The sequence below is a fragment of the Tachyglossus aculeatus genome, chromosome 25 (assembly GCF_015852505.1).
Source record: "Tachyglossus aculeatus isolate mTacAcu1 chromosome 25, mTacAcu1.pri, whole genome shotgun sequence".
Lineage (NCBI taxonomy): Eukaryota > Metazoa > Chordata > Mammalia > Monotremata > Tachyglossidae > Tachyglossus > Tachyglossus aculeatus.
Window position 1 is genome coordinate 5,027,143 of NC_052090.1, and position 15,533 is coordinate 5,042,675.

At 45.9% G+C, this 15,533-nt stretch overlaps 1 protein-coding gene across 2 annotated transcripts in view; it reads left to right on the forward strand.

Annotated features, from left to right (window-relative positions):
* The window catches only part of RBBP8 (RB binding protein 8, endonuclease), a 116,599-nt gene that overhangs the window by 92,706 nt on the left and 8,360 nt on the right, over positions 1 to 15,533 (forward strand). For both annotated transcript variants that reach the window (XM_038766511.1, XM_038766510.1), the window contains exons 13-15: positions 459 to 550; positions 8,378 to 8,489; positions 10,088 to 10,252. In XM_038766511.1, the coding sequence (XP_038622439.1) occupies positions 459 to 550; positions 8,378 to 8,489; positions 10,088 to 10,252 (369 nt within the window). The remainder of the gene's footprint in view (positions 1 to 458; positions 551 to 8,377; positions 8,490 to 10,087; positions 10,253 to 15,533) is intronic.

The window sequence follows — 15,533 nt, forward strand, 5'->3', positions numbered from 1 at the left end:
TTCCCCATTCTTCTTCCCCCAAAATATTTAGTGTCTGTAGGGTCATCATGTTATATACTCCTCCAGGTTCATAATATATACCAAGCAGAAATTGAAGTGTATCATTGGTGGCTTCCAAGATTACCTTCTATTCTTTGATAGTTCTGTGAGCAGCCATAAAATATTTTAATTATTGAGTTTGGGGGGTACAGTTTGTTTTTAAATCCAATCTAGTAGTAGCTTGAGTCTCCGAGATTTCGAAAGTCCTTTACTCAGGATTACACGGGGCAAAAATGTTACAGCAGCACATAGTCACCAGTAAAGTTATAGCCTATAGCTAATTCTTCCCTCATATGCCTTTATTTAAATATATGATAAGTAAATATCACCTCTGGGCATGTACAGTGTCTGCCCAAAACGCCACATCACTGTATCTGAATTCAGTTTTCTCTCCATGTTTTTGCTTACTTTTCCCGAAGATAAATCACCTTTAGAAAACATCCAGTGGAGTGTCGATCCAGGTGCAGATCTTTCTCAATATAAGATGGATGTGACTGTGATAGATAGAAAGGTAAGCTAAAATTCAGCCAATCCTCGGAGTCTGAATGGATCTGTGGATTCATTCCCACTGAAACAAAAGATGGTGTACGTCGTTCAGATAGTGGTATTTATGGAGCGCCTGCTGGATGCGGAACACTAAACTCTTGGGAGAGTATAGTAGGATTTCTTGTTTTTGTTTTTGGGGGGTTTTATGGCATTTGTTAAGCACTTACTATGCGCCAGGCACTGTTATAAGCGCGGGGGTAGACACGAGATAATCAGTTTGGACAAGATCCCTGTCCCACGTGGGGCTCACCGTCTTAATCTCCATTTTACAGATAACTGAGGCACAGAAAGGTTAGGTGACCTGCCCAAGGTCACCCAGGTCCTAGTGGTCCACTAGGCCATGCCGTTTTAGGGCAGTGGGTTTAAATCAATCAGCTAGTCACTTAATCAGTGGTATTTATTGAGTGCTTACTGTATGCCGAGCACTGTACCTTGGGAGAGTACAATAAACTAGGGTTGGTAGACATGTTCCCTGCTCGCAATGAGCTTATAATATAAAGGGGACAGACGTCAATATAAATAAATAGATTCCAAATATGTACATTAAATTTTGTGGGGCTGAGGGCGGGGTGAATATCAAGTACTCAAAGAGTACAGATCCAAAGTGCGTAGATGATGCAGAAGGGATAGGGAGTCGAAGAAAAGAGGGCTTCAACGGGGAAGGCCTCTTGGAGGAGATGTGACTTTAATAAGGCTTTGAAGGTGGGGAGAGTGGGGGTCTAGCACATATTAAGCGGGAGGGCCAAAGGGAGGCTGTGGGGCCGGTGGCAAGTTAGGCAATATCGGGCACAGTGAGTAAGCTACTTCTAGAGGGGTGAAGCGCATAGTAGATCAGTGAGGTAAGTTGGAGGGGGCAAGCCGATTGAGTGCCTCAGTGCCGACGAAGCACTGTTTCTGTTTGAAGTTTGATGAAGTTTCTGTTTGATGTGGAAGTGGGTGGGCAACCACTGGAGATTCTTGAGGAATGAGGAAACATGGGCTGAATGGTTTGGGGTTTTTTTTTAGAAAAATGATCCAGGCGGCAGAGCAAAGCATGGGCTGGAGTGGAGAGAGACAGGAAGCGGTGGGTAAGATAAGTGCTTACATCGGCATAGTCGCAGTTTGGATGGAAAGGAAAGGGCAGATTTTAGCGACGTTATGAAGATAGAACTGACAACGATCTGGTGACAGGTTGAATCTGTGGGTTGGATGAGAGTGGCGCATCCAGGATAACGCCAAGGTGATGGGCTTGTGAGACTGTTCTATTTATTTTGTTAATGATGTGCATCTAGCTTTATTTCTATTTATTCTGATGACCTGTCCACATGTTTTGTTTTGTTGTCCATCTCGCCCTTCTAGACTGTGAGCCCGTTGTAGGGTAGGGACCGTCTCTATACGTTGCCGACTTGTACTTCCCAAGCACTTAGAACAGTGCTCTGCACACAGTAAGCGCTCAATAAATACGATTGAATGAATGAGAGAATAAGGAGGATAGTGGTATTGTTTACAGTGATGGGAAAGATACCAGAAGGGCAGAGTTTGGATAGGACGATAAGAAGTTCTGTTGTGGACATGCTTAGTTTGAAGATAAGACCCCTGCCCTCAAGGAGTTTGCAATCTAACGTGGGGGTGATTGAGAAGATAATTTACAAATAGGAAGGAGGAGTGCTTAGATAGTAAAGTGTCTGAATCGATTTGGACACAAATGCTCTGGGGGAATGGGAGTGTATAAGTGTTTGAGGTAGCAATTGGGAGAATATGACTTAGGGAAAAGAAAAATTAGTAGTAGTAATAGTACCACGTGCTTACTGTGTGAAGAGCATTGTACTAAGCGCTAGGAAAGTGTACTCTATTTTACTTGTACATACTTATTCTATTTATTTTATGTTAATAGGTTTTGTTTTGTTGTCTGCCTCCCTCTTCTAGACTGTGAGCCCGCTTTTGGGTAAGGACCGTCTATATGTTGCCGACTTGTACTTCCCAAGCACTTAGTACAGTGCTCTGCACACAGTAAGCACTCAATAAATACGATTGATTGATTGATTGTTCTGCACACAGTAAGCACTCAATAAATACGATTGAATGAACGAATGAATGCAACTGGGAGTTAGACGCCAACCCCATCCCTCGAGGAGCTCACAATCCAAGAATATAGATTGGTGGGAAAGGAGGACTAGAGACAGGCACATTGGGAACATTGAAACAGTTCAACTCCGTGCCGCTCAAAGTTGCTCCTTCCCGCTTGCTTCTTAATGCCGTCAGGGAAAATATGTGATTAACACGGAATCCTCGAGTGCGACACGTTTTTCATTCGCAGAGTTTGGAGCTTTTTAAGGACAAGAATCCCCCCCTCAGGGTCTCACCTGGAGAGTTTCCAGTCCTCTACCAGTCTCGACTATGGAAGGAGAGTCAAGCAGAGGCCTACCCCTTCCATTCCTAGTTTGGGCAGTGGCTAGCGAGTGGAAGGCAATCGGCTACATGTCAAAATTCACCCATGTTGGGCCGCAGCGGCACGGGAGTCGAGAGTCCCCATCATCAATCATCATCATCATCAATCGTATTTATTGAGCGCTTACTGTGTGCAGAGCACTGTACTAAGCGCTTGGGAAGTACAAGTTGGCAACATATAGAGACAGTCCCTACCCAGCACCCCATCCCCCCTGCCTTATCCCCATCCCTCCCACAGCACCTGTATATATGTATATATGTTTGTACATATTTATTACTCCATTTATTTTACTTGTACATATTTATTCTATTTATTTTATTTTCCTTTATTTACCTCCTTCCCCTCCCCACAGCACCTGTATATATGTATATATGTTTGTACATATTTATTACTCCATTTATTTTACTTGTACATATTTATTCTATTTATTTTATTTTCCTTTATTTACCTCCTTCCCCTCCCCACAGCACCTGTATATATGTATATATGTTTGTACATATTTATTACTCCATTTATTTTACTTGTACATATTTATTCTATTTATTTTATTTTCCTTTATTTACCTCCTTCCCCTCCCCACAGCACCTGTATATACGTATATATGTTTGTACATATTTATTACCCTATTCATTTGTTTTACGTGTACATATTTATTCTATTGATTTTATTTTGTTCATACGTTTGGTTTTGTCGTCTGTCTCCCCCTTCTAGACTGTGAGCCCGCTGTTGGGCAGGGACCGTCTCTATACGTTGCCAGCTTGTACTTCCCAAGCGCTTAGTACAGTGCTCTGCACACAGTAGGCGCTCAATAAGTACAATTGAATGAATGAATGAGGGTGGAGGCTCAGGTTTATTACGCAGAAGGAAGCAATGATAAACCACTTCCGTATTTTTACCAAGAAAACTCTATGGATACACTCCCAGAACGATTGCAGATGGCAGAGATGTGTCCATGGCATCGCTATAGAGAAGCAGCGTGGCTTAGTGGAAAGAGCCCGGGCTTGGGAGTCAGAGGTCATGGGTTCTAATCCCGCTCCGCCGCCTGTCAGCTGGGTGACACTGGGCAAGTCACTTCACTTCTCTGTGCCTCAGTTCCCTCGTCTGTAAAATGGGGATGAAGACTGTGAGCCCCACGTGGGACAACCTGATTACCTTGTATCTCCCCCAGGGCTTAGAAAAGTGCTTGGCACATAGTAAGCGCTTAACAAATGCCATCATTATTATTATTATTATTAACTTCTCTGTGCCTCAGTTACCTCATCTGTAAAATGGGGATGAAGACTGTGAGCCCCACGTGGGACCACCTGATTACCTTGTATCTCCCCCAGCGCTTAGAAAAGTGCTTGGCACATAGTAAGTGCTTAACAAATACCAACATTATTATTATTTGTATGGGTCGGACATGGCTCAAAATCATGAGGCATCAATGACACTAATGCCCTAGAGGAGAGAGTGCAGACCTGGGGGTCTGTGGACCTGGGTTCCAGTCCCGCCTCCCCTACTTGCCTGCTGTGTGACTTCTTGCAAGCCACTTAACTTCTCTGTGCCTCAGTTTTCTCATCGATAATATAGGGATTCAATATCTGTCCTACTTCCTACTTAGACGGCGACCCCGGTGTGAGACAAGGACTTTGTCTAACCTACTTATCTTGTGTCAAACCGTACTCATTCATTCATTGTCTTATTTATTGAACACCTACTATGGGCACAAAACTGTCCTAAGCACTTGGGAGAGTACAGTCTAACAGTAATCAAGCATATTCCCTGCCCACAGTGAGCGTACAGTCTAGAAGGGGAGGCAGACGTTAATATAAATAAATAAATTACATAGGTTTACATAAGTGATAGGGGGCTGGGGGGGTAAACAAAGGGAGCAAGTTCGGGTGATGCAGAAGGGAGTGGTAGAAGAGGAAAGGAGGGCTTAGTCGAGGAAGGCCTCTCGGAGGGTGATAACTGGAGGGAGCCGTGGGGTCAAGGGAGGGTTGTTTTAGGATGGGGGAGACATCGTCATCATCAATCGTATTTATTGAGCGCTTACTATGTGCAGAGCACTGTACTAAGCGCTTGGGAAGTACAAATTGGCAACATATAGAGACAGTCCCTACCCAACAGTGGGCTCACAGTCTAAAACGGGGAGACAGAGAACAAAACCAAACGTACTAACAAAATAAAATAAATAGAATAGATATGTACAAGTTAAATAAATAAATAAATAGAGTACAAAAATATGTACAAACATATATACATATATACAGGTGCTGTGGGGAAGGGAGGGAGGTAAGATGGGGGGATGGAGAGGAGGACGAGGGGGAGAGGAAGGAAGGGGCTCAGTCTGGGAAGGCCTCCTGGAGGAGGTGAGCTCTCAGCAGGGCCTTGAAGGGAGGAAGAGAGTTTGAATAATAATAATAATAATAATAATAATGTTGGCATTTGTTAAGCGCTTACTATGTGCAAAGCGCTGTTCTAAGCGCTGGGAGGGGATACAAAGTGATCAGGTTGTCCCATGTGGGGTTCACAGTCTTAATCCCCATTTTACAGATGAGGTAACTGAGGCTCAGAGAAGTAAAGTCACTTGCCCAAGGTCACACAGCAGACATGTGGCGGAGGCGGGATTCGAACCCATGACCTCTGACCCCAAACCCCGGGCTCTTTCCACTGAGCCACGCTGCAGTGGAGAGGAAGCCACTGGAGAGCGAACATTTGAAGATGACTGTTAAGGAGGAAAGAAGGGAATGGTAGTAAGGGCGTAACAAATAATGGGTTCTAATCCCGGCTCCGCCGCGTCTGTTGGACAAGTCACTAAACTTCTCTGTGCCTCAGTTCCCTCATCCGTAAAAAAAGGGATTGAGACTATTATTATTAAATAATTAAATGATAAATTATTATCACGTTAGCCCCCCCCTTTTCTCCAGGTGCAACAAATGGGGGCAATTATGCCAGTAAATATGGTATTTCATTTTTGCTTGTCATGATTACATGGCATTTTAGACATTTTTTAGTTTAATGGGAGTCAATCAATCGTATTTATTGAGTGCTTATTGTGTGCAGAGCACTGTACTAAGCACTTGGGAGACTACAGTACACCAGAGTTGGTAGTCACCGCAAGCCTATAGTCTAGAAGCAGCGTGGCCCAGTGGAAAGAGCCCGGGCTTTGGAGTCCGAGGTCGTGGGTTCGAATCCCGGCTCTGCCACTTGTCAGCCGTGTGACTTTGGGCAAGTCACTTAACTTCTCTGGGCCTCAGTTCCCTCATCTGGAAAATGGGGATGAAGACTGTGAGCCCCACGTGGGACAACCCGATTACCTTGTATCTACCCCAGCGCTTAGAACGGCGCTTTGCACATAGTAAGCGCTTAACAAATATCAACATTATTTATTTATTAGAAGGGGAGACACGTGTTAATATTAATAAATAAATAATGGCTGTGGACATAATTTCCGGGGGCTAAGGGAGGGGTGAATCAAGGGTGCAAATCCATGTGCAAGGGTGACGTGAAGGGAGTGAGGGAAGAAGAAATGGAGACTTCCTCAGGGAAGGCCTCTTGGGGAGATGCTTTTAATACAGATTTGAAGGATGGGGAAGTCTATCGGATACGAAGAGGGAGACCAATTCCTAAAGGTAGTGATTTGCTCCCTCCAGAAAGGCAGCTGAGTAAATTTAGCCATTTCCCAATCTGTCCGTGGATGTTATTGAGCGCTTATTATGCAGGTCGCTGTACTAAGCACCCTGGGAAAGTACACCAGAGTAGGTTGGCATGATCAATCAATCAATCAATCAATCGTATTTATTGAGAGCTTACTGTGTGCAGAGCACTGTACTAAGCGCTTGGGAAGTACAAGTTGGCAACATATAGAGACAGTCCCTACCCATCATCATCATCAATCGTATTTATTTAGCGCTTACTATGTGCAGAGCACTGTACTAAGCGCTTGGGGAGTACAGTGGGCTCACAGTCTAAAAGATGATCCCTGCCCTTAAGGAGCTTACAGTCTGGTGGACTAGGTAGACATTAAAAAATGTTTCAGATAGGGGGAAAACGGTATAGAGATATGGATCCGTGGCTCAGTGGAAAGAGCCCGGGCTTTGGAGTCCGTGGTCATGGGTTCAAATCCCGGCTCCGCCAATTGTCAGCTGTGTAACTTAACACACACACTTCTCTGTGCCTCAGTTACCTCATCCGTAAAATGGGGACTGACTGTGAGCCGCCTGTGGGACAACCTGATCACCTTGTAGCCTCCCCAGCGCTTAGAACAGTGCTTTGCGCATAGTAAGCGCTTAACAAATGCCATCATTATGATTATTATAGGTGATGCAGAAACTTTAAATCAATCCACTCAATCGTTTTTATTGAGCTCTCACTGTGTGCAGAGCACTGTACTAACTGCTTTTGAGCGTGCAATATAACAGATGTATTCCCTGCCTATCATCATCATCAATCGTATTTATTGAGCGCTTACTGTGTGCAGAGCACTGTACTAAGCGCTTGGGAAGTACAAGTTGGCAACATATAGAGACGGTCCCTACCCCACAGCCCACAATGATCTTACAGTCTAGACGATGAGCTTACCGTGGCTGTAGTAGGGGAAATTCCCCCTGCGGACCCTCTCAGGGTCAGACCTGGAGAGTTTCCAGTCCTCTACCAGTCTCGACTACAGGAGGGAGAGTCGAGAAAACGGAAAACTACCCATTCCGTTCCCAGTTTGGGCCGTGGCTAACGGGTGGAAGGCAGTCGGCTACAAGCCAAAACTCACCCGTGCTGGGCCCGGGAGAGAGGCGAGGGCGGAGACTCGTTTACGGCGCAGAAAGAGGCAGCGGAAAACCGCTTCCATATTTTTACCGAGAAAACTCTGAAGGACTGCAGATGGAAGTGAGGCGTTCTGGAAGAGAGGCATCCATAGCGTCTCCGTGGTTCGGACACGAGCCGCCGGCGTAAGACAACAACAAGTAGGGGAAAGAGGGTGAGAACCTGAGAGATTAGTCGGAGGAGATGTGATTTTTAGTAGGGCTCTGAAGAGGGGCACAGTGGCGGTCTGTTGGATCTGAAGGGGGAGGGAGGGCGAGCCAATGCGAGAGAAACAAGACCGGGGCATAGTGAGCACTTTGCGGGTTGGGTTAGAGTGGGAAAAGAGCCAGGCTATGTAGAGGGGCGAGAGCCGATTGAGCATCTTAAACCAGAGTAGTACAACGAGCTCAGTAGCACAGTTACAAAATGGGAGGCAAATAAAAGTCATAAAAGCCAAAATTCCCGTCACCCCAGGAGTACGGCACTGTACCGCTCTCCACCGGAATTGGGCTCGCGCACGGTTTCACAGGGGTTGATTGGAGGGTAAGCGTTGAACGTGCAGATGTGCTTCTGTTTCTTCAGAGCGGCAGTCAAGCGTGCTTGGGAGAGACCGTGGACATGGACTGTACGTTGGTCAGTGAAGCCGTGCTTGTAAAAATGAAGAAGCAGGAGCAGAAGGGAGAAAGCAGCCCAGGTAAGGTCTGTTTTGCTTCAGTTGAGAGCCAGTTGGAGAAGTAGCCTGGCCTAATGGAATGAGCACAGGCCTGGTTCCTAATTCCAGCTCCACCACTTATCTGCTGTTGGACCTCGGAAGTCTCTCTGCCTCAGTTCCCTCGCCTGGAAAATGGGGATTCAAAACCTGTTCTCCCGCCTATTTAGACTGTGAGCCCCAAGTGGGACCTGATGATCTTAAATCTACCCCTGCTTGGCACAGAGAAGCGCTTAACAAACACCGCAGTTATTATCATTGTTATTGAAGATGTTAAGGAAGCTTGCATCTAAGTAAAAGCTCGGGAATCCTTTCCCTCTTGTGTTTTTCCTTAAAGTTTATCCCTTTGCTTTCTTTCAGTGGAGCCCGGAAGGAAACTTTTTGAAAGACTCCAGTGGTTTCTGAGCCTTTTTAATCTTAAAAGAGTTACCTTTGCTAAGAAACAATTGTGGGCCTTCTGCCTTTACCTGGAGAAGTTCAAAGTACTGAACTGTATTTCTTGTTCTTGAAAACTCAGTATTACTTAGCGGCGTCTTGTTCTGGCCTTGAAAACTCAGCATTACTTAGCGGCGTGCTTTCTCTCGGTTGTTTACTAATAATAATAATAATAATGGCATTTATTAAACGCTTACTATGTGCAAAGCACTGTTCTAAGCGCTGTGGAGGTTACAAGGTGATCAGGTTGTCCCATGTGGGGCTCACAGCCGTAATCCCCATTTTACAGATGAGGTAACTGAGGCACAGAGAATAATAATAATAATAGTAATAATAATAATAATGGTATTTGTTAAGTGCTTACTATGTGCAAAGCACTGTTCTAAGCGCTGTGGAGGTTACAAGTTGATCAGGTTGTCCCACATGGGGCTCACAGTCTTAATCCCCATTTTACAGATGAGGTAACTGAGGCCCAGAGAAGTTAAGTGACTTGCCCTAAGACACACAGCTGACAAGTGGCAGAGCCGAGATTTGAACCCATGACCCCTGACTCCAAAGCCCGGGCTCTTTCCACTGAGCCACGCTGCTACGAATGGATCGGTTAGACTCCATTCTCAGTCCTGTTCTGAGAAACTGTAGCCGGGCCCACTGCCAGTGAGGTGGAGCATGTCACGGTGTGGGCAGTTCCTGCACACAAAATATCCAGCAGAGACCACATTCTTTTTTAATGTATTTTTTCATTTAGATTTCTAATTTCAGCAGCAGGAGTTTCTTTAAATCCAGATCTACCCCTTAGCCTTAGAAATATTTTTTTCCCCAGCTTCAGGGGCAGGGCGTGAGTTAGCAGGAAAATCAAGGAAAGCCCCATGGACCGAATGAACAATATTACCTGAACCGGTAACTCTGAAAATAAGACTCCGTCAGCATGCTCACAATTGTGGGAAAAGGAGGTATTAAATCCACGTTGAAACCCCTAAGCCCTTTCATTAACCCCGTGACAGCGGGGAATCCATGCTGCCTGTATGTCTGGGCTGCCTCGGTGCCAACTGCCGAGAGATTCATAAATCCCGTCAAAAATAAGTATTAGCTGGCGGCCCTAAATCACTAAGCTTCTTGATCCGGGCTCAAGCCTCTGGTGTTTCCCACAGAGAGGGAAAGAAAGATGAGCGACAGCTACGCCGAAATTTTTGATCGGACGACCCACGAGGAATACGAATCCTGTCTGGCAGATAGCCCTCTTCCTGGAGATGAGCAAGATGAACATTTTCAAGTGGAAGATGAAGAGGAATTAGCAGCTACAAAGAAACCCAACAGTAAGTGCGCTTTCCCTTTTTTTGTTAGGCGTGATTCTACTAATCAAGCCGCATCTGTTGTAATAAAATCTTCTTAATTGGGACATTTCCAGCTGGAATCAAATTAACAAATACAAGTGATGGAATCTCCCACTAAGAACAACAGTGTGAGAAGCAGCATGGCCTGTTGGACAGAGCCCCGGCCTGAGAGTCAGAAGGACCTGGGTTCTAATCCCGGCTCCGCCACTTGTCTGCTGGGTGATCTTGGGCAAGTCAGTTCCCTCCCCTGTGCCTCAGTTCCCTCATCTGTAAAATGGAGATTAAGACCGTGGGCGCTGTGTGGGGCAGAAACCCAATTATCTTGTACCTACCATAATGCCTGGCACATAGTAAGCATTTAGCACGTACCACAGTTATTATTGTTATTACTACTAGTAGTAGTTGTACTAACAAATCAGCCTCGAGCCTAAGACTTCAGGATGGAAACCTTGCATGAAGGAATGGATTGTAGTGATAGTGGTTTGTATGGCACCACTCTCCCTCTTTCTTATGGGGGCATCAAGGGTGAAGACTGAGGCAGAGGGGGACAGGGATGTAATGTGCCCACAAAGTATTCATACACCCAGAATCCATCTATGGCCATGCGGTCGTAGCTCAGTGCTGATAAATGTATTTAGCTACATTAATGTCAGTCTCCCTCTCTAGACTGTAAGCTCATTGTGGGCGGGGAATGTGTCTGTTATATTGTCCCAAGCATTTAGTACAGTGATCTGCACACAGTAAGTGCTCAATAAATACAGTTGACTGACTGATGCTTTGCCTAGGAAGCGGTTGATATGGTAACGGCTATGGGCTTTGCCCCCCAAGTTAGCCGGCTGTTTTTTGGTCTTCCTTTTGTGCCTGTCCGTTCCCGAGGGATGCCCTAAATAATAATAATAATAATAATAATAATAATAATAATAACAATGGCATTTGTTAAGCGCTTACTGTGTGCGAAGCACTGTTCTAAGTGCAGGGGGGTGATACAAGGTGATCAGGTTGTCCCACGTGGGGCCCACAGTCTTAATCCCCATTTTACAGGTGAGGGAGCTGAGGCACAGAGAAGTTAAGTGACTTGCCCAAAGTCACACAGCTGACAAGTGGCAGAGCTGGGATTAGAACCCATGACCTCTGGTGAGAAACCTCCATCGCCAGTGGCTTAGTAGTAAAGGATTCTAGACTTCTAGACTGTGTGCCCACTGTTGGGTAGGGACCGTCTCTATATGTTGCCAGCTTGTACTTCCCAAGCACTTAGTATAGTGCTCTGCACACAGTAAGCGCTCAATAAATATGATTGATTGATTAAGCTCTTATTGTGCGCAGAGCGCTGTACTAAGTGCTGGGAAAGATACACACAAGAGGATTAGACATTAGACATCCCTTGTGGTGGGGAATGGGGGGAACCTCTCCATCTCTCCAAGGTAGTTATTCCTGTACTTGCACATATAATAATAATAATAATTGGCATTTGTTAAGCACTTACTATGTGCAAAGCACTATTCTAAGCGCTGGGGAGGATACAGGGTGATCAGGTTGTCCCACGTGGGGCTCACAGTCTTAATCCCCATTTTACAGATGAGGTAACTGAGGCCCAGAGAAGTTAAGTGACTTGCCCAAGATCACACAGCAGACATGTTGTGGAGTCGGGATTCGAACCCATGACCTCTGACTCCAAAGCCCATGCTCTTTCCACTGAGCCACGCTGCTTCACTATGGAGAGCAAGAACCCAGGTGTCCTGTTTCCCAGCGCCAATGCTCCTTCCCCTGGACCAACAGCAGGACCGTTAATTCATTCAATCATTCCATCGTATTTATTTAACGCTTACTGTGTGCAGAGCACTGTACTAAGCGCTTGGGAGGTACAAGTCAGCAACATATAGAGACGGTCCCTTCCCATCAACGGGTAGGGAATCCACTGGACAATTAAAGGTTCATCTTGAAGTCCGCAAGTTGCTTATTTACAACAACTTGAGACTGGAAAGTTTTCTGGAAGACATACGTTCAGCGAGACTGAGTCACCGACTGTAATCGAGGCAAGGCGAAATCCAAGAAGCCAGAAAAAGCCATTTCGGTTCATACACTGCGTAGGCCTAAAGAACAGACTGTCAGGCAGCAGCCCCAATGTTAGTAATGTAACTAAGCGTGCAAGCCAAGGCGGCGCCCAAATTGCACAGAAGTCAGCCCCATGGGTGGAGCAAGATATTTCTGGGTCTGTAGGTACCCAGTTCCATGCGGGTGGTGGGGGACCCTTGCTTCCATGGGCTTCCAGTTCTGGAGGGCGGAACCCCTTTATTCTCCCACCCCGCATGTTAGCCCTACTCGCTCCAGGGCTCCAACAGTAGCGGAGAGGGAGTGGATCAGGAAACACGCCCAACCATTGACCCCCTCCCTACAGATGAAGAGGTGGACCACGTGTCTCATTTCCCAGGGAAAGCGCAGCTAGTTTATAATGTATTGAAATCCTCCGACCTGGAATTTGACCGGGAAGTGTAGGAAGGTGGAGCGTTTACCACATAATCGGAAATCTCCATCCCCCCAAGGCCCCCTTGATGGGTCAGAATCCAACTCCGAAGGCCAAAGTGTGTGCAGCACAACGCTTAAACCTTTGATTCTCCCCTCCAGACACCAGACAGGCCGTTCCGGCCTCCGTGAGCCTGGAACTCCTCGTTCCTCTTCCCGCATCCCCAGTCGCACAGTAGCAGGCGGCTCGGCTCGCTGACTTGGCAAGCGGGCCCCAGCTGAAACCTCTCTCTCAGCTGAAAAATCGCAGCTGTTCAGGGAAGACCCTCACAGCAACGTTCGGCCACGAAGGACACTTTGAAAGGGGAGAGGTCGTTAATAGGATCCTCTTTGGACAAGGAAGGCCCTTTCACAGAGTCGTAATTAGTGGTTTGGGTAGGGACTGTCTCTATATGTTGCCAATTTGTACTTCCCAAGCGCTTAGTACAGTGCTCTGCACATAGTAAGCGCTCAATAAATACAATTGATGATGGTGATGAAGAGAGGGAGGTAAGCAGGTAGGCGATCCTAATTGCGGTGATAGAGCCGATAGAAGCATTCTTTAATGAGTAAGAGCCAAGTAATGCGAGGAGCCAAGGGCAGATTTTGAGAGATGCGTGTATGTAGCCCTCTTTTAGGAATGACGGGTTGTATCCCCCCCGGCGCTTAGAACAGTGCTTTGCACATAGTAAGCGTTTAACAAATACCGCAATTATTATTATTATTTGCCGATGGCTGATCTGGGTTGGAGGTATGAAAGACAGCCAATTCCTGACCAACTGAAGTGAAAGCGGCCCTAAGACAGAAGTGCTCTGAATGAAGAATATGCGTGTATTCTCCATCCGACTTGCTTCCTCAGTTGGAGGCGGGGATTTGATCTCCGGAAATCCTCGGTTTTAGCCCTGGCAAATTAGTGTTGGCGCAGCTAAGCCGCTCACGCCTATGAGCTTCTCCAGATGTAAGAAGGGAAACCAGGGCTTGAGCCTTTGACCCCAGGTTGCCGACGATATTCACTGCTTAATATTTACTTAAAACTGTGCCTCCCTCCAATCTGAAAAAGAGTAGGAAATTGAATAATTCTACGGTTTTGGTCATTGTAAGTGCTGAAATGTTGTTGAACTTGCCACTGCTTGCTGCCTGACTTTGGGCAAGTCACTGGGCCTCAGTTTCCTCAACTGTAAAATGGAGGTTCAGTACCTGTTCTCCCTGCTACACAACCTCAGGAGTTGTGTCCGACTAGATTAACTTGTATCTTCCCCAACTCTTCATACAGTGCTTGACACATACTACTTTTTTTTTTTAAAAAAGCCCTTTTTTTGGTTAATTTCTTGTAGAGTTTAAACCTTTTGCGAGGGACAAGATTAAAAACAATTCAGCCTAACATCTTTCTGATTTCAAACGCGTTAGTGCAAAATCTCTGCGTGGCAAGTGTTCAGCTAGGCACTTAGTTCCTTCAGCTTAGACCTTTTTGGCTTGCGATACCAGCCGAGTGAAATTTTTTTAGTGTGGTTTTGTTTTGGGCTCCGATTAAATGGAGAGGGTTTGCAAGGCCGAAAAGAGTGATCAGTCTGTGCTTTCACCTCTCCTCAGGCTGCTCCCCTCCTCTTGAAAGAAGCAGCTTGGAAACAACCAATAATAATAATAATAATAACATATTAAGCACTTAATCTGTGTCAAGCACTGTTCTAAACACTGGGGTAGATACAAGCTAATCGGGTTGGACACAGTTCCTGTCCCACATGGGGCTCACTAGCTTAATCTCCATTTTACAGATGAGGGAACTGAGGCCCAGAGAAGCGAAATGACTTGCCCAGGGTCACAAAGCAGACAAGCCACAGAGCTGGGATTAGAACCCAGGTCCTTCTGACTCTCCCCATGTTCTATCCATTAGGCCACACTGCTTTTCCAATAATTAATAACAAGACTTTTCAGCTATGGACAGCAGGGACTATGCTAGTCCTTTGGTCCTGTAGACCAGCTGCACAGGTGAGATAAGCTAGCCTTTGATTCTGTGGGATTCTGTAAGCCAGAAATACAAGGGGCTGTCTTCTTGCTGTTCAGTTAATCACTCAGTGGTATTTATTGAGCGCCTACTTTGTATGGAGCACTGTACTGAGCACTTGAGAGAGTACAATAAAGTCCTGGCCTATGAGCCTGTGAGCCGCAAAGACTTGAGTTCTTATTCCAGCTCTGTCACTTGTCTGCAGAGCAACCTTGGGCAAGAGAAGCAGTGTGGCTTCGTGGCAAGAACCCAGGTTTAAGAGTCAGAGGTCATGGGTTCTAATCCCGGCTCCACCACTTGTCTGCTGGGTGACCTTGGGCAAGCCACTTCACTTCTCTGTGCCTCAGTTACCTCATCTGTAAAATGGGGATTAAGACCGTGAGCCCCACGTGGGACAACCTGATTACCTTGCATCCACCCCAGCGCTTAGAACAGTGCTTGATACACAGTAAGCACTTAACAAATATCATAATTATTCATTTATTATTATTCTTCTATTTATTTAAGTCACTTCACTTCTTTGCGCCTCAGTTACCTCATCTGTAAAATGGGGATTAAGACCGTGAGCCCCACGTGGGACAACCTGATTACCTTGCATCCACCCCAGTGCTTAGAACAGTGCTTGATACACAGTAAGCACTTAACAAATACCAAAATTATTCATTATTATTCTTCTATTTATTTAAGTCACTTCACTTCTCTGGGCCTCAGTTACCTCAACTGGGAAGTGGGGATTGAGACTGTGGGACGGGAACTGTGTCC